General features: G+C 40.7%; 1 protein-coding gene and 1 pseudogene across 1 annotated transcript; both read left to right on the top strand.

Annotated features, from left to right (window-relative positions):
* Nucleotides 1-332: 332 nt before the first annotated feature.
* Nucleotides 333-2,893, top strand: LOC113285986 (annotated as a pseudogene).
* A 1,207-nt stretch (nt 2,894-4,100) lies between these two features.
* On the top strand, nt 4,101-5,967 carry LOC113291222 (polyphenol oxidase, chloroplastic-like). The gene has a single exon (XM_026540781.1). It carries the CDS (start codon nt 4,101-4,103, stop codon nt 5,751-5,753), a length of 1,653 nt encoding a protein of 550 aa, XP_026396566.1. The 3' UTR covers nt 5,754-5,967.
* The last annotated feature ends 19,441 nt before the right edge of the window (nt 5,968-25,408 follow it).

The following is a 25,408-nucleotide window of genomic DNA, read 5'->3' as shown; positions in this document are numbered from 1 at the left end:
AATATCCCGAAAGCGAAAGCGGATCATGCGGTCTCGGAAATACCTCTCAATAATGGGATTATAAATGGTGCTATTGTGGGGGCCGCTTTTTCTCTCAGTCGAGAAATTTCTCGGTATTTTTAGCATTTCCGTGCCTACGGAAACCGCCCTTACGATCATCAGTTTACGGCACAAAATCACTCTCCTCGGTCCACGCATCACCAAGATATAAAAGATGTCGATCATCGGTGAGAATTAAGAAATCAGTAAAAGGATACAACCGTTTCTCTCCCTGGGTTTGCCTACGTGGGCTATAACCAAACCATGGAAGAAAAGAACAAGAAGAAGTAAAAATTCCAACTTCCAATGACATTAGTATTTTAATCTTTTGTACGCTATAGTCACATCCACGTTGGGAAAAATCAATTAAAAACGGAGTGGTTCAGTTGAAGATTTTTTCTTTTACTTACCTTCTCACTTCTTTCTTTATACAAATTCAAACATTCAAGAGTGGAAATCATGAAGGAAGCCAGAAAATGTGTCTGCACTGCTCTTTTGGTTTTCATGGTGGTCTTATTATCTTCTTCAACTTTATTCATGAAAGAAAACAAGGAACGGAATCAAGCCCAGCATTCTCTAATCTGGTAAGTCATTCTTCATATATTCAGTAAAAACTAAATAACTAAAACCAGAGCCATTTCTTTATAAGCATTTCTATAAGAAATTAGCAAATGTCTGCCATGAATTTTAAGACTTTGTCGGAGATCTCCCTGTTTTTGTCCGGCGTTTCATGTCTAAAATCTAGTAACGGAGATGCATTTGGTTGCACTTAGTTAGAAATTTCTTCTTCATAATGTGAAAATGAGAGTTGTTCATAGAATCTTTCATCTGTTCAGTGTGATTTTAGTAACTTTGAGGGTTCGGGTTTATCCCCATTAGTCAACACATTTTGACCCTTGTCAAGGCTAGTGAGGGGTTTCTCGATCCAGCTCTAGAGTCCGGTCGGATCAAAAGAACAAAATAGAGAGTATGAATATAGTCAATTAGTTTAACAACAATCCCTCGTCATGAAATGCTAAAATTTTGATCTGTGAAGTAATGAACCCCATTCATCATTGAACCTCTGATATAACCAATATATTTTTGTGTTTGTTTGGATGTATTTATTACAGGGATATGAAAAGCATGATCCTAAGCATAATAGATGAAAGCTGGTTTCATGGGAATCGCCAAGTTGTAGTAAATACTGAGGATAAGAAGCCTAGTCATGTTGTGTTGAGTCCCAACCTAACAACTTGTCATCCTTCTTTCTCGGATGATAATAAACCTGTCTACTGTTGTCCTCCTAAACGCAAGTCTGAAGAGCCCTTCATTAATTTTCAGTTCCCTGACCCATCAACTCAACCAGTTCGTGTACGAAGACCTGCACATGTCATGGACAAAGACAAAGATTTTGTTGGGAAGTACAATAAAGCTATAGCCATCATGAAAATCACTTCCTTATGATGATCCTCGTAGTTTCAGGCGCCAAGCTGATATTCATTGCATATTTTGCACAGGAGCTTATAACCAACAACATTCAAATTCCCTTATGAAAATCCACAGATCTTGGATGTTCTTTCCATGGCACCGTATGATGATATACTTTCATGAAAGAATTCTTGGAAGCCTTATAGGAGACGATACTTTTGCACTGCCATTTTGGAATTGGGACGCACCAGAGGGAATGCACGTCCCTGACATGTTCCTCAACGGGTCATTTGTTGATACAGAACGTGACAGCTCTCACCTTCCTCCTCAAGTGGTCGATGTTAATTTTGACGAGCAGGAAAGAGGGTTAGGACACGAGGAGCAGAAAGCATACAATGTTGGTTTCATGTACACTCAAATGATTTCTGCTGCAAAAAAGCCAGAGCTCTTCATGGGTTGTCCTTATAAAGCCGGTGGAGATGGGTATTGCAACGCCCCAGGGACAGTAGAGGATGCACCTCACAACACATTACATTATTGGATGGGCAGCAACTTAAATCCTGAAAGGGAGAATATGGGAGCATTTTACTCCGCTGCTCGTGATCCTATCTTCTATTCACATCATTCTAACATCGACCGCCTTTGGGAGGTCTGGAGGGAACTTAGATCCTCGAACAATGTTCCTGGAGACTCTGATTGGTTAGATACTCATTTCTTCTTCCACAATGAAAAGTCACAACTTCTCAGGGTCAGAATCAGAGATGTTCTTGATATTATGAAACTAAGTTACACCTTTGATTGGGTTGAAAATCCTTGGATTAATGCACGTCCTAAGCCTTCTGTTCCTCCTCATATGGCGCGGCAAATTTTGAGAATGAGAAACAGCAATAATCATGATACTGGTGGGTTACTCTTGATAACATCTGACTTTGGCCCCACGGGTCGAATTCTGGACACTATCCTAAGAGTTCAGGTTCAAAGGCCTAGAACCCATAGAATGAGAGAAGAGAAAGAAGACGAAGAAGAAGTTCTAGTTGTGTATGGGATTGATGTCAAGAATGATGTTTATGCTAAGTTTGATGTGTACGTAAACGCAGTTGATGAGATTACAATCAGTCCAACAACAAGAGAATTTGCAGGAACTTTTGTTAACATGCGCAGAGGTGTTACGGTGGTGATGAACAAAGACGATATAACTGTGGACAAGAAAACCCATATTAAGTTAGGGATTTCAGAGCTGTTAGAAGACTTGGAGGCAGATGAAGATGAGAGTATTTGGGTATCCTTGGTGCCAAAAGGTAACACCGGTGTGAGTATCTCCATTGATGGGATTCGGATTGAGTACCTTAGATGATCAGTTCTTCTTTCATTTTTGCCTGGCTAAATGAATTTGCTCTAGTTGTGTTTCGTCTCATCAAATTAGTACCTACGTAGTTACTAATAAACCAGGTGCAATAGATAGATACTACATATATGCAAACTGTAAACTCATACAAAGTAATTCAAATGCAGTTGAAATAACTCTTCAGAATTGGAAATATTGGAATTTTTTTCAACTTCGATTATAGCAGAGTTAAAACTATAAGAATGTGGAATGCAATTTTGTTCTACCAGATTCTCTTGTGATATTGGTTTGCTGTGATGGAGCTTCAAGGGGTAATGCAGGATATGCTTTTCTGCTCAGAAATTCATCTGGTGATTTCAGTTTTGGTGAAAGTGGTGGTCTAACTTTGTTGCTGAAGTGATAGCAGTCGTCAAGGCTTTTGAATGGGCAGTCGTTAATACACTCCCTCAGATTGTTCAAGCTAGGTGGTGCAGGGTGCTTGCTCAACTACAGTTCACCAAGTTCAGGCATGGGTATAGAGAGCAATTCCTCTGATGACACCCTAACAAAGAAAGATGTCATGCTTCAGAAGGTCAGGTGCAGCTATTTGAGGATAGACCTTTCTTATATATGAGAGATATTTCAGATTGTGTAAGTGTCAGATTATGTTGAGTTGAGTTTTAGTCTGTATTTTGTTAAACCGTGTGATTTGGGTTTACCTATGGTAATAAATAAAGTTGTATCGCAGGAAAAAGTAGTCGTAAGTTCAGAAGGCATAAATGGAAATTCATTCTTGTGTCAATCAGATTCAAAGCCCTGAATCTTGAAAACAATGATGCAGCAACAACACTTTCCAACCGGATACTTGTCAACTTTTCAAGGCAAAAATGTTACAAATAATGTAATTTGAGATTCTTTTTGAGCTATAAGATATCCTCTTGAATGCGTAATTAAATAGAGATTCATGTATTTGGTATATAAATGATCCAGAAAATCACCTTGAAAACACTTTATTACTTTCTTTTACTTGTCTTCTTTACATACATTCAACAGATCTTTGCCTCTTTTCTTTTGATTTTTTTTATCATCAAGTAGACTGGTAAATCATGAAGGAACCCAGAAAATGGGTGTGCACTGCTCTTTCGGTATTCACGGTGGTTTTCTTATGTTCTTCTTCACTTTTATTCATGCAAGAAAAGAACGATCCGAATCAACCCCGCCGTTCTCTACTTCAGTAAGTCATCCACCTTTGAGTCTAGGCTGATATTCTTTGAAGTAATGAACTTAATTTTTCATTATGTTAAATATATATATTTATGACAGGGATATGAAAAGCAGGATCCGGCACATAATAGATGAAAGCTGGTTTTACAGCAATGGTGGCCATGTTGTAGTAAACACCGAGGATATAAAGCCTAGTCATGTTGTGTTGAGTCCCAACCTAACAACTTGTCATCCATCGTATACGGAGCAACATAAACACGTCAAGTGCTGTCCTCCAAAACGCCTTTCTGAAGAGCCCATCATTGATTTCCAGTTCCCTGATCCGTCAGCTCAACCAATTCGTGTTCGACGACCTGCACATGTCATGAGCCAAGACATAGATTTTGTTGCCAAGTACAACAAAGCTATAGCCATCATGAAATCACTTCCTTACGATGATCCTCGTAACTTCATGCGCCAAGCTAATATTCATTGCACATTCTGCACAGGAGCTTATAATCAACAACACTTTAATACCCTTATGAGTGTTCACATGTCGTGGATCTTCTTTCCGTGGCACCGCATGATGATATACTTCCATGAAAGAATCCTTGGAGACCTTATAGGAGACGATACTTTTGCTCTGCCATTTTGGAATTGGGACTCACCGGTGGGAATGCACGTTCCTGACATGTTCCTCAATGGGTCATTATCTGATAAACAACGTGACGGTTCTCACCTTCCTCCTCAAGTGGTCGACAGCAACTACCAAGGAAAAGAAAGAGGGTTAGCAAGCAAGGAACAGAAAGCATACAACGTTGGTTTGATGTACACACAAATGATTTCCGCCGCAAAAAAGCCAGAACTATTCATGGGTTGCCCTTTTAAAGCCGGCAAAGATGGGTATTGCAAGTCCCCGGGGACTTTAGAGAATGCACCTCACAACACATTACATTATTGGATGGGTAGCAGCTTACGACATGAAAGGGAGGACATGGGATCATTATACTCCGCTGCTCGCGATCCCATCTTCTATTCACATCACTCTAACATCGACCGCCTTTGGGAGGTATGGAGGAAACTTCTTAACTCTAAAAACATTGATCCTGAAGACCCTGATTGGTTAGACACCGAATTCTTTTTCCACAATGAGAAGTCGCAACTTGTTAGGGTCAAAATCAGAGATGCTCTTGACATTACGAAGCTAAGGTACACCTTTGAAGAGGTTGTAAATCCTTGGAGTCATATTAATGCACGTCCTAAGCCGGCTGTTCCTCCTCATATGGCAAAACAGATGTTGAAAATGAGAAACAATGATAATGGTGGGTTACTCTTGACAGCATCCGACTTTGGCCGCACTGGTCGAATTCTGGATAATGTCGTTAGAGTTCAGGTTCAGAGGCCTAGAACCAATAGAACGAAGAATGAGATAGAATACGAAGAAGAAGTTCTAGTTGTGTACGGGATTGATATCAAGACGGATGTTTATGCCAAATTTGACGTGTACGTAAACGCGGTTGATGAGAATGCGATCAATCCAACAACAAGGGAATTTGCAGGAACTTTTGTTAACATGCGCAGAGGTGTTAAGGAGATGATGAACGAGGACGATGTAGCTGTGGATCACATGAAGAGCAATCTTAAGTTGGGGATTTCGGAGCTGTTGGAAGACTTAGAAGCAGATGGCGATGAGAGTATTTGGGTGTCCTTGGTGCCACAAGGTGACACTGGTGTGAATATCTCCATTGACGGGATTCGGATTGAGTACCTTAGATGAGCGATTCTCCTTCATTTTTGCCGCACTGTATGCTCAGAAAGAAGTAACTACTAGTAGTTCGTGTACTGTCAAGTTCATAAGGCATGAATGGAGAAGGAATTCATTCTGGAGTCAACGAAAGTCAAATGAATAATGGCCCGAATCCTGCAAAATGATGTATCCTTAACCCTAAAGAAGGTAACGGATATCTTTTTGGTCAACTTTTTAGGCCAAAAAAGAATCGAAGATTGTAGAATTTATGGAATTTGAGATTGCGTAATTAAATATAGATTCATGCATTAACTAATGAAAATGACCTAGAAAATTGGAGAACACTTTTTGACTTTCATTTTAGTCAAGTCGTGGCAACCCAAATTACTCAACTAGAAAGAATAATCGTTGTTGCTTATTGCAATTGTATTCTTGTACTTTTAGACAGGACATTTGAGAGTAAAAAAAAAAATCTATTCATCCATGGAAACATTCAATTCTGGAGTTTTCGTACTTACGTGCATGTATTGCGACCAAGTAATTTAAAGCAGGAAACTATCAACTACCAGAGTCCTCTACATATAAAGAGATAAGGTGGGGGGAGGGATTAATTACCACAGATCAATCACAATCTGTCATGTATATTAAGAAATTTCTTAGTTTTCCGTTGCTGTTAATTGATCAAGCAGTGTGGCTCAAATTGGTAGACATGTCAGTCATATGTGCCGTGATCAGTTTGAATGCATTTACTGCGGGTATATAGATTGATAGTTACATAAATCATGAGAGAAGTGAAGCGAACGGCCTGCTCAAATTGATAGTTTGAATGCACTTGTAATGTTGAGAACATCACGGAACTTGATTCGTACAAGTTGTGAAGAAGAAGTGGGTGAAAATGAGGGACAATAATGCTCATACCGGAGGAGTAGTGTCACTCAAGCCATGTGGCAGTCTAGTATCTGATTTTGGACCAAAAGGTCGAGTCCTAGACACCACTGTAAGAGTTCAAGTTTACAGGCCTAAAAAAGAGAAGAAAATTGTAGGTGTGAATAATCCACAGATCTAGGTGGAGTAATCCTAGGTAGTAGGGCATCGACAACAGACGAAGTGTGAAGCACCAAATCATCTTACCCGGATTTGGCGCGAGAAGAGAGACACCAAGAAAACCCGTGCAGACAATACGTGTAAAGATCGAAAGTGACTGAAGAGATAGCCATCGAGTACAAAAGCAATAAATACACTGACGAAGTAGTTGAGAAGATAAGGAGAACCTGGTCAAAGTAAGACTCGGCTAAGAACATCAAGAGCGACATCGTTTATACTCATCAAGTAATATACATCGGGAGAAGACATCACTAGGTTCGGCCCTACATCTTGGATGAGGCATCACCAGCCGCCCGAGAAGGACATCAAGGAAGATATACCGCGACACACACTGTAACTTGGGTGTATCATCATTTGTAGCTATAAATAGAGAGCTATCTCGAGAGCTAGAGGACAAGTAATCAGTGAGGTGAGAGAGAATACTAAGAGCTTGTAGTGAGAAAAGAGAGCTTGCTAGTGATTCACATACCTTGTAACCTTGAAATCGAATGATAAGATCATTCTTTCACCCCCGTGGACGTAAGTAATCATACCGAACCACGTATATCTTGTGTTCTTGTGCATCCCTTACTTGTTTACTTCATGGTGTGTGTTTATGTCTCTTGGATGTAGAAGTAGGGTTTTACGCATCTACATTTTGACACCGACTAAGGAGACTGTGTAATATCATTTGATACCTTGCATCAAAACCATTAAAGAGAGATTCAAAAGCTCTTAAAAATCTTCGGATGTTAGTTACCACTAAGTGAAAAACTCTTGTGGTTATGAGTTGATAATTGAGTCGTTTAAAACCTTTTTCTTCTTCAAGATCGGGTCTTCTACGTTTGTTCTTATCTAGTCTTTGTAAAGCTTGCAGAATTTTCCTTTTAAGTCGAAAAATTATGTCAATGGCCTGAACTGTTTTGTTCCTGTTAAACAAAACTTTTGTCGCCTGACGAACAAAAATCTTCTCATCTTACGATCTTGGGTCAAAGAAATTTATGATTAGTTTCCCTTTGAAAATATTTTCTTTACGTCAAAACCTTTTGAGATAGTTAAGATCTTAGGTTTGAGTTATGGTCGACCGTGTTTTCTTCTATAACTAAGACGAGTTGTAAGAAAACTTTGAAGCTCCCAAAAGGATCATCTTTGATTCTTGGTATAAGCTAGAATGAAACTTCATCCTACTGGTCATATCTCGTCGTGGGCTAATTAAACACAACAGTAGCAGCGGCGAAATCAACTCACAATCATTGAGTTAGGGTTTTCCGAAGCTATGGCTAGAAAGGGTATGGTGAGCACTTCGATGACAGTCTCATCCTGATCCAATAAAAAGAGCCTTACAGCGCCGTTGGAAAGCCAAAAGGTCGAGAAACCTTGTTTTGACAAATTGTGTAGTTGAGACACCGGCAAAGCGATTAGCGGAAGTCATCGTTACAAACCCTGGCCAGGAAAGAAATTTTCCGATCAAGCGTACGGATGATTAATGATTTCTGGCATAAAGAATGTTAGGAAAAATAATGATTAATGCATAGGAAAAGTACCGAAAGCGACATAGAAAAATAACATTTCAAAAGGTCGTCTTATCAGTCAAAATCACTTGGTTTACTGAGTTCAGCATGTTGAAGTAAAAAGGAATCGTACTTGTTTGAACTTTTTCCTCTTCTGAAATTCAGAACTGTTGTACTTCTTCCTTAACCTTTTCGAAAACAGTCCAAAGTGAGGTGTTGTTTATTTTGCTGACGTAGGTAGGGGAGGGCGAGCCGAAGAGTATCAATCACACCCGAGCCGATGGCAAGTACTTCTGGAATGGGCAGGATTCTGAGGAATCGAACGGTAGCAGGAACTAGCGCGCAGGAAGGAGTAATGGGCTCTCGACAAAACAGTCGACAACATCAGCAAGAAGAATCCCAGGTACCGGGCGGAGGCATGGCAACTGTCAACGAGGAGGTCGACCTAGGCCAAGACGATGATCTTTCTCCGAGAAGATTAAGGATCACCCCGAGCCAAATGATACTAGAATATATGAGAGATGGAATGACCGCATCGGACACGGAGGACGACGAGGAAGCGCAAATGATGCGAGAGGACCGTAGACGAGCAAGGCAACGCGCGGAATACAGATTTGCCTTGGAACAAGAAGGCGAGAGTCTTAGAGGGGTGCACCTAGAGATGGGAGATCCTACCAGAGACATCCCACCAGTGGAAACTGCTCCCCCTGTAGTTCCTCCTATGGCACCACCAGTTCCACCACCCAACATGGTAGGGAACCATGTAAATGGTCATTCCAGTCATGAGAGTACCGACCCGACATTGCTAGAAATCCTGGACAACCAGAGAAGGAAGGAAGACATAATGTGGGAATTGCAGAGAAGGAATCTAGCACTAGAGCATGAAAACTATCAGCTTCGAAACCAGAGGTATGGGTTACGAGGGTTCTCGATCCAAGGGGCCTCCAGCAACCATACCCGATCAAGGAAAACCAGAACTCCACCCCTTGTCCGAGGGCGCATACCCGACCCTAATCGAACGACAAGCGGATACGGTCCTCCCGAGAATTCTTCAACTGATGAGGAAGTGCATAACGGGAGACCCGAGGCGGCAACTGAGGCCAAACGTAAGCAGCTTGAGGAGATGGTCAAGAAATTGGCTGGAGGTGGCGAGGACGATAAGCTGTCAGAAGTGATTAGCGAAGCGCTGAAAACTCCATTCACCAAGGAACTTGAGCGAGCTCCATTCCCCCTAATTGTACACTCCCAACTTTTCCTTCCAGGTTCGATGGAATTGGCGACGCATGGGAGCATATCAAGATGTATAGCATGTCCCTATTGCAATGGAAGAACTGTGACTTGGTTATGTGCAAGTTTTTTCCGGCAAGTCTGGAAGGCGAGGCAAAGAACTGGTTCTATACAATGCCCTATGAGTCCATTGGAAACTATGGTGTCCTAGTGGAAACGTTTCTTGAACCTATACACATAATAGTATTGCTCTCCCAAAGGTAAATAAGTTGTTCACACTGGCACGAAGGTTCAGGAAACCCTTAAGGTATCTAACAGATAGATGTAGGAAGCTATATTTCGATACCGGAAAGGTCCCTGTCGATCAACAGATCTTCGGGGTTTGAAAACTCATTAAGAAAATCCGACCCTATTTGGATAGCAATGTACACCGAGAAACCACAAACATTAAGGGAGATGAGGAAGATGTAAGAGCATTACATCACACTAGAGGAGATACAAGAGGGTGAACAGGATAGAGGAGTACAAGAAGCCAGTGCGGCGGTGGAGCCTGTTTTTCAGAGAAATCCAAAACGATCAGAAAAAGGCCGATGGAACCACAGCAAGTCTCGGGCAAGAAGGAATGGGTCGAGAAGGGAAAGAAGCCTCGTCAGGAACCAAGAACTTACACGCCTCTAAACGCACCATTGGAAGAAATATTCAAGGAAGTAGAAAATAAAAGCGACATTAGATACCCCAAGACCAGGGGCATCCAATTTTTCGAGACAAGAAATCATCCCGAGTTCTTCCATTACCATCAGTACCGAGGTCACTCGACTAACAATTGTCGAGAGGTAAAAGACATCGTCCAGCATCTGATCCGAGATGGGTATTTGCGACACTTTGTTAAGACAGCGCCGACAACTACCCAACCCTACATACCAGTGCACCAAGTGAGGATCGATTGCGTAACTCGGTTTATTTGAAATACCATCTCGCACTCGGCAACTCAAGGGTTCGACCTAGGGACCAACATTACCTCTAGGATTCAAAAGAGGGATCGAGTGGTAGGACTAGAAAGATGCCTAAAATATTAAACTGCAAGTGCACAGTGCCTTATTGTGTATAGTGCAAATACAGGTCGATCCACAGGGACAAGGTGGGTGTAGAATTGATTCTAAAGTCTTACTTAAACTGATTCAAACAAGAGTGACAAAAGGGTTTTGGTTGTGCGTTGATACGACTGATAGACGCATTTATGTGTCTAATATGTCTCTATTGTATGTATTGTTAGTGCTCAATTTTGTATTTATTGTGTTCTTTTATGTCTTTGTAGGAATTTTTAGAGAAATAAGCTCTTGCGGCGAAATGGGCTCAAAAAGCAGTGTTTTACACCCCGGCGAAATGTATCGTAGGCACCCCAGAAATGCACCGGAAGCATCCCAGAAATGTCCCGGAGGAACCCATAAAAATTACTATTTCCACCCAAAAATTACTATTTCCACCCAATTGTTATTCGCACCCAAGCTCTGGTTAAGGGGCATCCATCTTCTCTTTAAATTCAAAAACAGCTTTTTGGCGGGAAAAATATATTCAAAACTGGCAGATTTGTGATCGAGAAAATGAAGGTGTTTTAGTGAGATTCAATCGCTGAAATTTGGTGGGAAGTTGTGATATGGGATAGGGAACACATTGTGGGCATCGGATTCGATCGGAATTGGCTGGAAATCCTGGTTTGAGTCACGAGCTCAAAACAGAGCAACGTGTCATGTAAAAACGAGTTTGATTGTGTGTTTGCCATGCATGGAGTGTTTTGGAGGAGTTCGATGACTTTGGAGGCGTGGGGAAGGTTAACTAGAGCGTGCGGGATCAAAGTTTACGTGTGTAGAAGCCAAAAATGGAAATTATTGTTAAATATGGGCAACGAGCAATGACGGGATTAATGGGAGATTATACGGTGTTATGGTCGGATATTTTTGTTCTAAAACACTATAAATACAAGGCTAAAGAGTTTAGAAGAGTGGGAGAGTCTTTGGGAGAGTTTAGGAGCCGAGAAGAATCGAAAGAAAGTCACGCAGGAGAAAAGCTTGTTGCTGGTGCAAGGAAGAACACGAAGAACATAATACCCTCAGGGACAGTCGTTGATTAGTGTCGCTTAATTGCGATAATACTCAATTCCTTTCCCCGACTTCGGAACAACAGCACCTCTGTTGTATCGTTCTTTTTGAACGCTCTATATGTGTCGCAAACACTGTTGTAAACCGTTTTTCTCCATTTTCTCTTGATTGTAAACAACTTTTGAGTATCAATGAATCAATTTGAGAGATTTTTCATCATGAGTAGCTAAACCCAATCCCAGAGGTGACAGAGGAAGCCATTCTTCCAAAAGTTATGTGGTAAAATTTATTTAAATTTATTTATGCAACTCTTTTATGATTAATTGCACCGAATAAAAATGGAGTAAATGATTTTTATTAATCAATTGTGTTTTCTCTTGATGGAGTATGCTTAGTAAATTGCTTTTGATACTTCATGCTCGCGATTAACAGTGGATGTTTTCAAAATCTAATTTAGGCAATGATTAGAATCACAATTTCCTTTGATTGGAGTTATATTGTCTAGAATTTCATGATAAGAATTGTTATTGAATCACATAAATTTTGGTGAATGGTGGAAACCTGATCCCCGGTAAAAATTCTCTCCCATATTTTGTTAATATTGTGCATATAAAATTATTTATTTATTTTTATTAAGTCTAAGAAAAATTATCCTTCACAAATCCGAGAGTTTGAACCTTCACTACTACAACCACGAAAAATCTTTAACCATTTTGGCGCCGCCGACGCGGAATTGTGTTTAGGTAGAACTTTTTTTTTAGATTTATTTTTCTTTGTTCTTTTTTACGTTCTTTGGGTATTTGTCTATGTGATACAAGTTTTGAGGCTTGGATCGAAAACAAAAAGAAGAAGTTGTCAAAGATTTTTGGCGATTTCATAAAGACTATGAGAAAAGCTTAAAGCAAAAAGAACGAAAAGAAGACGAAGGACTTTTTTTATTATTATTTTTTAGATATTTTTTTTTATTAATATTTTTTTTTAGAAATTGTAATTAAAGTTTTTATTTTTGTAATCTTTTATTTTTGGACATTATTTTTTTTTCCGGACATTGAACATTGGACATTATTTTTAAAACCCTACGGAAGGGTTATAAATTAAAAAAAAAAAAAAATACAAACTGTTTGCAGGGAAGGACGACGATTACTATATCGTTTCGGCCCCTCGGGTTCGCACACTGACACCGGAGTCAGTGGCCCGAGTCGACTACAGCGGTTCTTCGCCCGTCTGGTACGGGGGGTAAACTTATAAACACCCGCGAATCTCCTGCAAGCGGGTTTACTGTTTTCCTTAAGGTGAATATATGCTGAGGACTTGAATACGGCTGTTTTAAATTCCTAGTAAAGGGCAAGGCCTGGCCAATACAAGATAAGGGTTCGGATTTCATCACCATTCTCTTCTTGCCCCCCTTAGGAAAACGAAACCAAACGCGATCCTAAGCCTAAAATTTTGACTAGAACGAGACCAATAGGGTAACGAGCTTAATAGGAAACTCGTTCGAAAAATATTGGTTGCTCTTTAAGCACACTTCAAAGTTCATGATGGTTTCTGTGAGTTGAATGCGTGACTGTGCCGCCTTCTAATGTGGTGAGGCCTTGGGTATCAAAGCTCTACTAAGATTCCCTCGTCTCTATTCAACTTACTTTGACTCGGATTGATTCCAGAGGGGTTTGCTCAAATTGCAACGAATTCCCTTTCGAAAGATGGAAGCTGGTCTAGAAACAATCTAAGTGGATCCATCATGCTTTTTGTTTGCTAGAATTTATAGGTTTGATTTGGTCGAGTCATACTTGTTTGTGATTGTGTAGAATTCCTCTGTAGTTTGTGTTTCCTCGGTGATGAATCCTTTTCAGGAGACGCCACCTGAGATGACGTTACGAGAATATATGTCTAGAAATTCTCGTTATCAAGAGACGTCTTCGGAAATGACTCTTGGTGAATATATGCGTGGGCAGCGATATATGGATACTCCAACTTTTATTGAGGAATCACCTCTAACGATCTATGAGAAATATTATAAACATAGACCATGTAGTTGGGAACAAAGCTTGAGAATTCGTGAATATCAAAAATTATATTGTGATGATGATGAGGAGGAGGATGGTGATGATGATTATAATGATCTTTCTAGTTCAAATCCAAATAATTTTAATAATTATTTACCTATTCAAAAGGACGAGGATTTGACTAGAAATACCCCCGTTTTAGACGATGATTACGAAACCGATGATGGTTTAGAGGAACCAGTTTATCTTGAGAGTACTGTTTTCGAGTCAAACGATTTAGAAACAACAGTCTTTGATGAACTCTTAGAGATTAGCGGGGATGAACCTGACTTAGAAAAATCAATCGCCCACTTTCAGGAATCTGATGACCTAGAAATTAGGGAGATTATGACCAGTCTACCTAGAGACGCCGAAAACTCTAAGTTTGGGGGTGATTATCATTCTCCATGTTCTTTAACTCTTACAAAAATCCCTCACGTGGGACTTGACATCAATGCCTCAACCATCTTACAAGACTATCTTCGTACTCGTTTTCCCAAACTCAATAATATTCAACACGAGTCTCAACTGTTAGAAACCCATCCTCTGGTTGATGAGGTTAGCCCAGGCAATAATACCAAGATTGACTTTGTTTTTCCACCAAAAACTTTTCTACCAATTGTGGGAACATATAAATTTCAGATGTGTCAATTATTAAGTTTTGAGACTAAACCTAATTACTTTAGGAGATTAGGGTCGACACATCTGTTTAAGGAAGACCACCACTCTCTTTGTGGTCAGCTGTGTAAGTCAAATCTGATTGACTTTAAGGATCCCCAGTTATTCAGGTTGTTATTAATTTTAATTGAGTTTTTCCATACTTTTAAACCTGAATTGTTGGATCTTAGTTATGAGGAAGTGCATCCAATGAAAATATTCTATCAAGATCCTTTCATAGAACCTGAACCTGAACCACAATGGGACATAGGTATCTTAATCAGGAAACTAGATAAGGGTATGCAGTACATGTTCATTTTCTTGGCTTGTTGCAGATTCCTTTTACTTGTGATAGCTCTATTTGGTTTCGATAACCCACAATTATTTCGGCTATTGCTATATGATTCGAGGTGATTAAACCTTTCTTAGTCTGGCTGAAGACTATAAACTTAGCACTTCTTGGGAGGTAACCCAATCTCATGCAACCCGGTAATATCCTTCCTTCACTCTTTTGCTTCAAATAGTAACTGTCTCTCCTTGTTCATGCTTTTAATTTCATCTTTAGAACATTGAGGACAATGTTAATTTTAAGTTTGGGGGTATGGGAGAAACTTTTTAGTTGCAATAAATAAACTCCAGAGCCTAGAAATTTACGCCTATTAAGGATAGCACTAACCAATCTAAGTGGATGGAAACATTTTTGTTTTAGGAGTTGAGGAACCAATCTGACTAGATGGAAACATCTATAGAGTCTATTCATAAAAGCACAGAGCTCAGGTGTTAGAATTAACATGATAGTTTCGCCATATCTCGTCGAGTCCTTTTCACTTTCTATTTTTAGTTTTCTTTTATTTCAAGTGATTTGGTGGGGCACACGATTCAAGTTGTTACCTTTGCTAGGGTGAAATAGAGTGACTGAGTTACCTTTTCAAAAAAAAAAAAAAAATTAGACCAGACCAGTAGACCAATCGGAATAAATACTAACACTTGGATAGCAATATGTGTGTGTTCTCCCTGTCTCCGTCGCCTAAACAAGCGTGGAATGCAGGATCCACGGGAATCACCATGTAATCTGCTGACAAGAAACATGCGCTTCGGTCCACAAGGTCCAATCATGTGTTAGTTCTTAAATAAATGTGTGTTTAATAAAGTCGACCACTGGTACCCTTGTATATGCCAGTTGTGTTGACCTAGAGTTAGGATTATTAACCACTGGTTCCCTTGTATATGCCAGTGTGTTAATATTAGTCAGACCGGTATCTCAGTCATTTAGGTTAGGTTCATCTTGGCAGAGGCCTTCAGACAGATATGGGAAACACCGTTCGCTTTTCAGCCATCTACATTTTTCTTTTTCCATCTTCTTAATCTTTTCATGTGATTAGTCTGACTCCGAGTATGATGTCCATCGTGAAACTATCTTAGTAGATCTCTGTCACTTATATGAATTTTAGTATGCTTGAGTGCAAACTCGTGTACAACAATTGGAATTTCGCATCAGGGTTCTTCCTCTTAGAGTCAATAATTGTATGCCACCCAAGGAGGTTCTTTAGTGTTTTCCAAGGTTTTGCGTAGATAGCTAGGGTATGGAGTAAAGATTTTGTTGGTACACCTCTGGTAAACCCTCCGGAGACAACACTCCGCCACTAGGGCCACCTAGGGGTTCAAATGATTTTCCTTTCTAGAATAAATTTGCTCGAGGACTAGCAAATAATAAGTTTGGGGGTGTTGATAGACGCATTTATGTGTCTAATATGTCTCTATTGTATGTATTGTTAGTGCTCAATTTTGTATTTATTGTGTTCTTTTATGTCTTTGTAGGAATTTTTAGAGAAATAAGCCCTTGCGGCGAAATGGGCTCAAAAAGCAGTGTTTTACACCCCGGAGAAATGTATCGTAGGCACCCCAGAAATGCATCGGAAGCATCCCAGAAATGTCCCGGAGGAACCCATAAAAATTACTATTTCCACCCAAAATTACTATTTCCACCCAATTCCTATTCGCACCCAAGCTTTGGTTAAGGGGCATCCATTTTCTCTTTAAATTCAAAAACAGCTTTTTGGCGGGAAAAATATATTCAAAACTGGCAGATTTGTGATCGAGAAAATGAAGGTGTTTTAGTGCGATTCAATCGCTGAAATTTGGTGGGAAGTTGTGATATGGGATAGGGAACACATTGTGGGCATCGGATTCGATCGGAATTGGCTGGAAATCCTGGTTTGAGTCACGATCTCAAAACAGAGCAACGTGTCCTGTAACACGAGTTTGATTGTGTGTTTGCCATGCATGGAGTGTTTTGGAGGAGTTCGATGACTTCGGAGGCGTGGGGAAGGTTAACTAGAGCGTGCAGGATCAAAGTTTACATGTGTAGAATCCAAAAATGGAAATTATTGTTAAATATGGGCAGCGAGCAATGACGGGATTAATGGGAGATTATACGGTGTTATGGTCGGATATTTTTGTTCTAAAACACTATAAATACAAGGATAAAGAGTTTAGAAGAGTGGGAGAGTCTTTGGGAGAGTTTAGGAGCCGAGAAGAATCGAAAGAAAGTCACGCAGGACAAAAGCTTGCTGCTGGTGCAAGGAAGAACACGAAGAACATAATACCCTCAGGGACAGTCGTTGATTAGTGTCGCTTAATTGCGACAATACTCAATTCCTTTCCCCGACTTCGGAACAACAGCACCTCTGTTGTATCGTTCTTTTTGAACGCTCTATATGTGTCGCAAACACTGTTGTAAACCGTTTTTCTCCATTTTCTCTTGATTGTAAACAACTTTTGAGTATCAATGAATCAATTTGAGAGGTTTTTCATCATGAGTAGCTAAACCCAATCCCAGGGGTGACGGAAGAACCCATTCTTCCAAAATTTATGTGTTAAAATTTATTTAAATTTATTTATGCAACTCTTTTATGATTAATTGCACCGAATAAAAATGGAGTAAATGATTTTTATTAATCAATTATGTTTTCTCTTGATGGAGTATGCTTAGTAAATTGCTTTTGATACTTCATGCTCGCGATTAACAGTGGATGTTTTCAAAATCTAATTTAGGCAATGATTAGAATCACAATTTCCTTTGATTGGAGTTATATTGTCTAGAATTGCATGATAAGAATTGTTATTGAATCACATAAATTTTGGTGAATGGTGGAATCCTGATCCCCGGTAAAAATTCTCTCCCATATTTTGTTAATATTGTGCATATAAAATTATTTATTTATTTTTATTAAGTCTAAAAAATAATTATCCTTCACAAATCCGTGAGTTTGAACCTTCACTACTACAACCACGAAAAATCTTTAACCAACGACTAGATGATTTTGATGAAACGCAAAAGAACCAAGATTGAAAACAATGCAAAGATAAACTAGGGCTTTGAATCCACCCCCTAAAAGCATAGAAATTCCCTAGTTGATATACTAGTTCTCTTTTCAATCAAGGAGCTATAGAGATGCTAGCCTCAAACTACCTTGAAGATGTGATACAATCACATATACAAATGAATGACTTAACCTCAGCAAAATATGTCAATCCCTAGCATTATCTATCTGATTAAAGCATAGATAATCACAAATTAAACTAAATCATTTCATATAGGCTTGAATACATAACAAATAATTGTTCCAACTACCATGGATGCTTCACATACAAGGTGAGAGTAAATTGCTAGTATTCAGAGATTAAATCATTCTTTTCATTCAAAACACCATGAAGAACAAGTAAATCAAACAAAGAAATTCTAATTATTAAAGGGTTTCATCTCTGCCCTAGCAGAGATTTTAGAACATAACAAACATTGAAATTAAACCTAATTCACTACTGCTAGTTGCTCCGGCTAGTCCGGGCTTTATTTCTCCCTTACAATCCCCTCCCAATTTATACAATAGTTCTCCCAATTTTCAATCCCATTTTTAATAAAGTAAAATCAAAAATTTAGGGATTTGATGTGATTAAACTCACCACTGACCAGCCACCCTATTTCTTTCAACAGACGGCAATTTCGATTTTGTACAGAGATTAGGTTCAGACCTAAATTGATAACGTTGTAGCTTGTGTCCATCACATTCACCATATTACTGTCAATTTCCTGCTGCAGTTGTTAGAGTTCGCAAGTAGCAACAAATTCAGCAGACCATTAGCTTGTTATCCCGTCACTTTTGAAAAGAAATCAGCCGACCTAATCTTGCACAATTCGTAGCCTAGGGTTAGGTTGAAATGGTTATAATAATTGGAGTAGGAATTGAGCATCTGATTGATTTAGAGAAAGATGGAAGTAGGGTATGGGTTTGTCAGTCGGAGAGAAGGTGGCAGAGAGTGGTCGATGTTGAATACTGGAATGACAGGGAGATGGAGTTAATTGTAGACGAGATTGGTAGAGTTAGGTTCTGGGAAAGACATGCGGAGATGGATAAGAGAAAGTGAAAACAAGGGATACTTGGATGTTGTACACAAACACATAGCCTAGATGTTTTCCTTTGGTTATTTTCTGAACCGAAGCAACATGTTGAACCCACCACCAGAATTTGACTTGTTGCGCCATCGGGTCCTCCATGGTCACTTCCTTTGAACCACACTGCTGCTCTCTTATTCACCATTTACTCAACTACCTGTAACATAGAGAAAAATGAGATTATTCCGACAAAATTATTCTTTAACAGATATATGCGCAAAATACAAGATTTGTCATAAGATGGAACATTTAAGCACTTGGGACACAATAAATGCCTCTGAAATGATCTATAAATATGCATAATTAGACTCTTATCATCGAGCAGGAAAATAGATCTTCAGTGTGGCAAAAACCTTACCTATGGAACCTTGGATGATGCAGCCGATCACCTTCTCAGCAAAGGATGTTCCCTCGAATGGCCGAGCACATGGAGATCCCCTAGTGATCACCTTGATCATAGAGGAATGGGGATTCAAAAGAATATTGATGGAAAGTGGGAGCTCAGTTGAGGTCCTCTTTTACGACACGTTTAAAAGAATGGAGTTTTCTGATGACATTTTAATCCCGTCAACTTATCGAATTTACGGCTTCAACAGTACCGTGACTATACCAACGGGAGAAGTCACTCTCATAGTCTCGTACGGAGAGGGATACTTGGACACGCTTACCACCTTCTTTGTGGTAGATTTCGTATCACCTTATGAGGCGATCCTCGGCAGACCTTGGATTGCACGCATCAAAGGGGTGGCATCGGCGTATCATTAAAGGTTAAGATTCATATCTTATCGATGGGTGATGGAAGTATTGGGAAACCCCCAAGCCGCGAGACAGTGTACGCAGTTGAATATCCAGCAAAATGAAGAAAGACGATCAACACAGCGTCGAGAAAAGAACAAAGCCAAGGAGATGAAAGCAGGGGAAGAATTGGAAAAGGTGCTCTCACAGGCCATCACAGCTTACGAAACAGGCGAGAAAGAGATCTTATAGCAATCAAAGGAGGCGGCGTCGGTTGAAGGGAAAACCGAGCATTCGAAGGAACCAAAGCCCAATTTCTCGGCCTTAAAATCTACCCGACAGGTTAAATTAGGGACCGAAGATAAATCGAAGATGGTAAGAACTGGAACCCTGTTATCGGACGAACAAACAGACGAGTTAATAGCTCTATTGAGGTAACACATGGATGTATTCTCCTTGAAAATGCATGATATGGATGGGATCAACCCAGAGGTATGCTCACATCATCTAAGGATAGATCCCAAATTCAAGCCGATCCGACAAAAGATGCGAAGAATTGCACCCGAGCTACAAGACGCGGTAGAGTCCGAGTTTAAAAAGATACAAGTGGCTGGGATCATTCGAAAGGCTCAATACCCGCAATGGATATCAAACATGGTGATAGTACCTAAAAGGAATGGAGGAATTAGGATCTGCATTGACTTCAGCGACTTGAATAAAGCTTGCCCAAAGGACAGCTTCCTTCTCCCAAGTATCGATCAGCTAGTGGAATCCATAGTTGGATACAAGGCGATAACACTAATAGACGGGTACTCGGGATACAATCAAATCCCCATGGATCCCGAGGATCAAGAACATACGTCTTTCTTTACGCCTAGAGGGTTGTATTTCTACACTAAAATGCCATTTGGATTGAGGAACGTCGGGCCACAAAGGTTGGTGGAAGATATGCTCGAGGACAAAATACACAACACCATTGAGGTTTATGTGGACGACATGTTAGTAAAAAGCGGAGAAGCATCCAACCACATCGATGATCTTAGGGAAATCTTTCAAACTATGAGAATATATAAGATGCGAGTAAACCCGGACAAATGCACTTTTTGGGTTACCTCGAGTAAGTTCTTGGGATACATAATTACCGATAAAGGTATAGAAGACGACCCGGACAAGATTAGAGTTGTGTTGGAGATGTCATCCCCGGTGACCATAAAATATGTGCAGCAGTTAAACGGAAACTTAGCAGCACTAAGGCGATTGATCTCATGATCTTCGGATAAATGTAAAGATTTCTTCGGGACGTTAAGAAAATGAGAAAAATTCAAATGGAGTGAGGAGTGTGAGGATACGTTCCAAAAAATTAAGCAACATCTCGCGAGCCTACCAGTATTACAAAGACCCGAGCCCGACGAAGTGCTTACCCTATATCTCGGGGCAACGAGTTATGCCATAAGTGCGGTCTTAGTCAAAAATGTGGGGGAAAAAGAGAAGCTTGTGTACTTCATAAGCAAAACTATGAACCCAGCAGAGAATAACTACACCAAAATTGAGCAATTGATACTAGCTTTAGTATTTGCAACACAAAAGCTTCGAACGCATTTCCAAACTCACAGAATTCGAGTATTTACGAAGTCTTCCGTAGATACAGTGCTTGACAATGCAGCAAGGTCGGGACGGATCTCTAAATGGAATGCTCAAATCAAACAGTTCGATATCTTCTATGAGATGAGAACGGCAATAAAGACACGGGCAGTAGCCTACTTTCTGGCATATTTCCCTTTAAACGATGAGAACAAAGTCGAAGACATTCCAGGCATGGAAGAAGACCGAGAAGATCCATCCGACCTCCTCGAAACCTGTAGTCCGACGCGATGGGAAGTCTTTGTAGACGGGTCTTCCAATAAAGATGGGTCGGGCTTAGGACTAGTCTTCACCACTCCAAAGGGGAAGAAGATGGTTCACTCCTTTAGGCTTGAATTCAAGGCAACAAACAATGTCACCGAGTACGAGGCTGTGATACATGCTTTGCGGCTGATAGCAGAAATGGGGATCCACGATGTCAGGATAACTAGTGACTCTCAGTTAGTTATTAGGAAGATCAACGGGCAGTACGCTATATATGACCCAGTATTGCAAAAGTATTGGGAGATCGCCTAATTATATATCGGTCAAATACCAAACATCAAGTTCCGACACATTTGCAGAAAATATAATCGACATTCAGACGCGTTGGCATACATCGCCTCCATGCTGACAGACCCGAGAATTGAAGGCATCAGAGTCATGAGAATCCTGATACTATCTGTACCTGATCCAGTAGACATAAAAGCATATGTAGCAGTAACCACGGCCGATAAATATGAATCCGCGATTGGCGAAAACCCATTCACCAGTACTTGGATACGGGAGAGTTACCCAAGGGACGACCTGAAATCAACAAAAGAACTAAGAGACGGTGTTATGTACAGAAAGTCCTACCTAGGTCCACTGTTAAGGTGCCTAAGCAAAGAAGAGGGGAACTCGATACTAAATGAGCTACATTATGGGGCCGTGGGCAATCATAGCTCGGGTCGGATCTTGGCAACCCGAGCCAAAACCATGGGATATTTTTGGTCCTACATGAACGAAGATGCAAAATATATGGCATTAATTTGCACTGAATTCCAAAAGTTTGGCAAAAAGATACATGCACCTGCAGTGAATCTAAACTCAGTGATTAGCCCTTGGCCTTTCGCCAAGTGGGGGATCGATATTGTAGGACCTTTACATGTCGGGTCGGGACATAGAAAATATTTGATCATAGGCACTGACTACTTCACAAAATGGGTGGAAGCTGCACCACTACGGTACATTCGAGATAAGGACGTTTTTCGTTTTATTTGGGAACACATCATTTGCCGTTTTGGCGTACCAACAGCAATCGTCTCGGATAATGGAAAACAGTTACAGGGCAAGAAAATTGACCTGCTACTTAACACTTACAACATCCGGAAAAGCAAGGAGACACCCTTTTACCCCAAAAGTAACGGGCAGGCCGAGAACACAAACAAAACCATAGCCGACAACCTAAAAAAGAAGTTGGACGGATAATACGGCGAGTGGTGTGAGGAGCTCTACAATTTTCTATGGGATTACAGGATTACTCGAAGGGAAGCAACCAGCTTATCACCCTTCATGCTAACATATGGGGCAGAACTATTCTTCCAACGGAGGCAATGATACCTATAACAAGAACCGAGGCGTGGAGACGGAATATCTCGGCGGATCTTATTTTATCCAAGCTCGATGACTTAGAAGAAACAAGGGAAATGGCCTTTAAAAAATGGAAAAATTACCAAAGAAGATTACAACTTGAATACAACAAACGAGTTCTACCGAGAGAATTTCAACCCGGGCAATTGGTATTGAAAGAGCTACCCATCTACGAGCATGACAAGAAGGGCGGGAAACTAGCGAAACGATGGGGCGGGCTGTATACCATTGTGGAAAAGGTTGGCGAAGGGGCGTATAAGATATTGAAGCCATACTGAACATCCGAACCACGACCATGGAACACTAGGCGTCTGAAGTTATATCACCCATGAGAGGTGTGTAAACAGGTATTATACTCTATCATTTATTTCCTTAAAAATCCACGTGGGGTAGGGAATGTGACAATGGTCATTCGTACTCGGGGCGACGGCAGTGTGCAAGTGACGAGGTGACTTACACTCGAATGGACATTCATACTCGGGGATATGGAAGTGTGCAAGTGCTTAGGTGTCTTACACTCGATGGGCTATTCGAACTCGGGGCAGTGGCAGTGTGCAAGTGCCGAGGTAGTCTAAGGGCCCTGGTGGTTGGAAACTAGTGGCCGATTGTCGGGGCATGAGTACCCGACAGTCGAGCATACAACATTGCTCCCATCGCAAGTGGCCGAAATCACTTGTCCAAGACAGTTAATTGATAACTCCTTGGGGATATCGAGCCAATAAAACTTAGGAATGACCGAATACCCTACCACTAGATCAGAATGACGGTGATGAGATGCCTCAATCGGGATATGGAATTGGGCCCGATAAACCTCCCTGTTGAGTGTGTTCGACAGAAATGGAATCTATACTAACTAAGTAAACCATTTTTTGTGCAGAAAAATATTAACATGTCATATAGAAATAACAAAGTACGGTCGACGCAACACAAATGAAAATATCCGAAAACAATTAAAACAACCGATCGGCGACGCAGCAACTCTTAAAAGAAAAATTTCGGAAAAGATAATGGTGTTTAAGCGAATTACAGCCCAGTGAAAAGGGCACAATAGTGAAGCAGCACTACAAAAGATCCACATAGGCCTTTGGAGGAACTGATCCTGAGACTGCCTTCTTAGCAGTAGCATCGGCCCGCTTCTTCTCCATGACCGCCTTCACACCTTCTTTTACTTTGGAGACAAGCTCGGTGTTGAACTTCTCCTTCTCGGCAGCAAGATCCCGAGTCAGTTGAGTTGATGCCGCCTCAGCAGTAGCCACCTGCCCAAGTAGTTGGGTCTCCCTCACCCTTAGCCGAACAGTCTCTTCCTACAAAGACTTTACCTTCCCTTGTTCAACTGCAGTTGAGAAGACACAATTAATGATATGGGCAACAACATCATAATATCAAAATACAAACATAACACAACGCAGGCATCAACACCTTCAAGCAAGGGAAAAACTACTTTAACGGTTTCCTCGGATTTAAGCAAACTACACTCAAGGTCCGAGATCTTAGCAGTTAACTCATTATAATGTTGCTCGTTGAACTCATTGGTGGGGCAATATTTTTTGTGGTCGCTCCAGCTAGCCTTCTGTCGATCATGTGCCAACTGTAAACCCGACAACGGAGCCTGAACCCACTCCAAATTTTGGGATACCTGATCAAACTGTCGAAGTTTCTCCCTTAATTCATGGTTAGACCTTTCCGCAGTGTCTTTCTCTTTCAATATCCGTTTACGATCGACATGCAAGTCCCAAATCTAAAGTCTCAGCCTACCACACTGACTTTCCAAGCTATCAGCCAACAACGTCTTCTCGACAGCAATCCCTTGGGCCCGAGACAAATTCATCCGAAGATTGTCCATATCGTTAGGCACATACTCAAATCTCTGATATCGACATGACTCGGTTCAATATCCAATTTTCTCTTCAACAAACGGTATTCAGAAGCTGCGTCGGCATCTATACTAGACATCTCGGCTAACAATATAATACTAAATTCAGGATATTCGTACCATGAAATCAATCATAGAGACTGTGGTTTTGGATAAATATCTTGGGTCTCAGCTATCTGCTTCTCTAGTCCTCGAGATCGCTCCTGCTCTCGATGCAATTCAAGACGAAGGTTCTCCATTTCTGTTAATTCCTTCTGCCTTATCGCCACATCTAGCAGCTGCCTATTGACAGCCTAAGAACATCGCACTTCATAGCATAAGGAACTAACCACACTACAACAATATGATTAAGAAAGTTTACTCACAGCACAAGAACGTTCACTCACCATTTGATCGAAAGTGCCCTTCAGACCAGCAGGATACATCCTGGATCATCTCTTCGTCGGTTAGGGATCCAAAATAGGGAGAAGTATGATCCCCTAGAGAATTGCACACCGGGACCGAGAAAGTGAATAAGGTAGTCTGGACCGAACTCGGAGCAGGAACAACATGAGGCACGGTTTCCAACAACTCGCCCCCAGGAGCAACATTTTCCGAATCCACAGAAACAACATTATTCCCATCACCAGCAGACTTGTCTATCTGCTTCGGCTCTTCCTCGCCCGCACCACCGGCCCCGTCCTCCTCGTCAAAAAGATCGGCATCATCATCATCCTCACCATCCGACAACAGAAGCACAACACCATCGGCAAGGAC

Source organism: Papaver somniferum, chromosome 6 (assembly GCF_003573695.1).
Source record: "Papaver somniferum cultivar HN1 chromosome 6, ASM357369v1, whole genome shotgun sequence".
In the NCBI taxonomy this organism is placed as follows: domain Eukaryota; kingdom Viridiplantae; phylum Streptophyta; class Magnoliopsida; order Ranunculales; family Papaveraceae; genus Papaver; species Papaver somniferum.
Note: the sequence above shows the minus strand (reverse complement) of the source record. Positions and strands in the feature narration are given on the sequence as shown.

Coding starts and splice junctions, on each gene's coding strand:
- LOC113291222 (XM_026540781.1), top strand. CDS start 4,101: ATGAAAAGCAGGATCCGGCACATAATAGATGAAAGCTGGTTTTACAGC.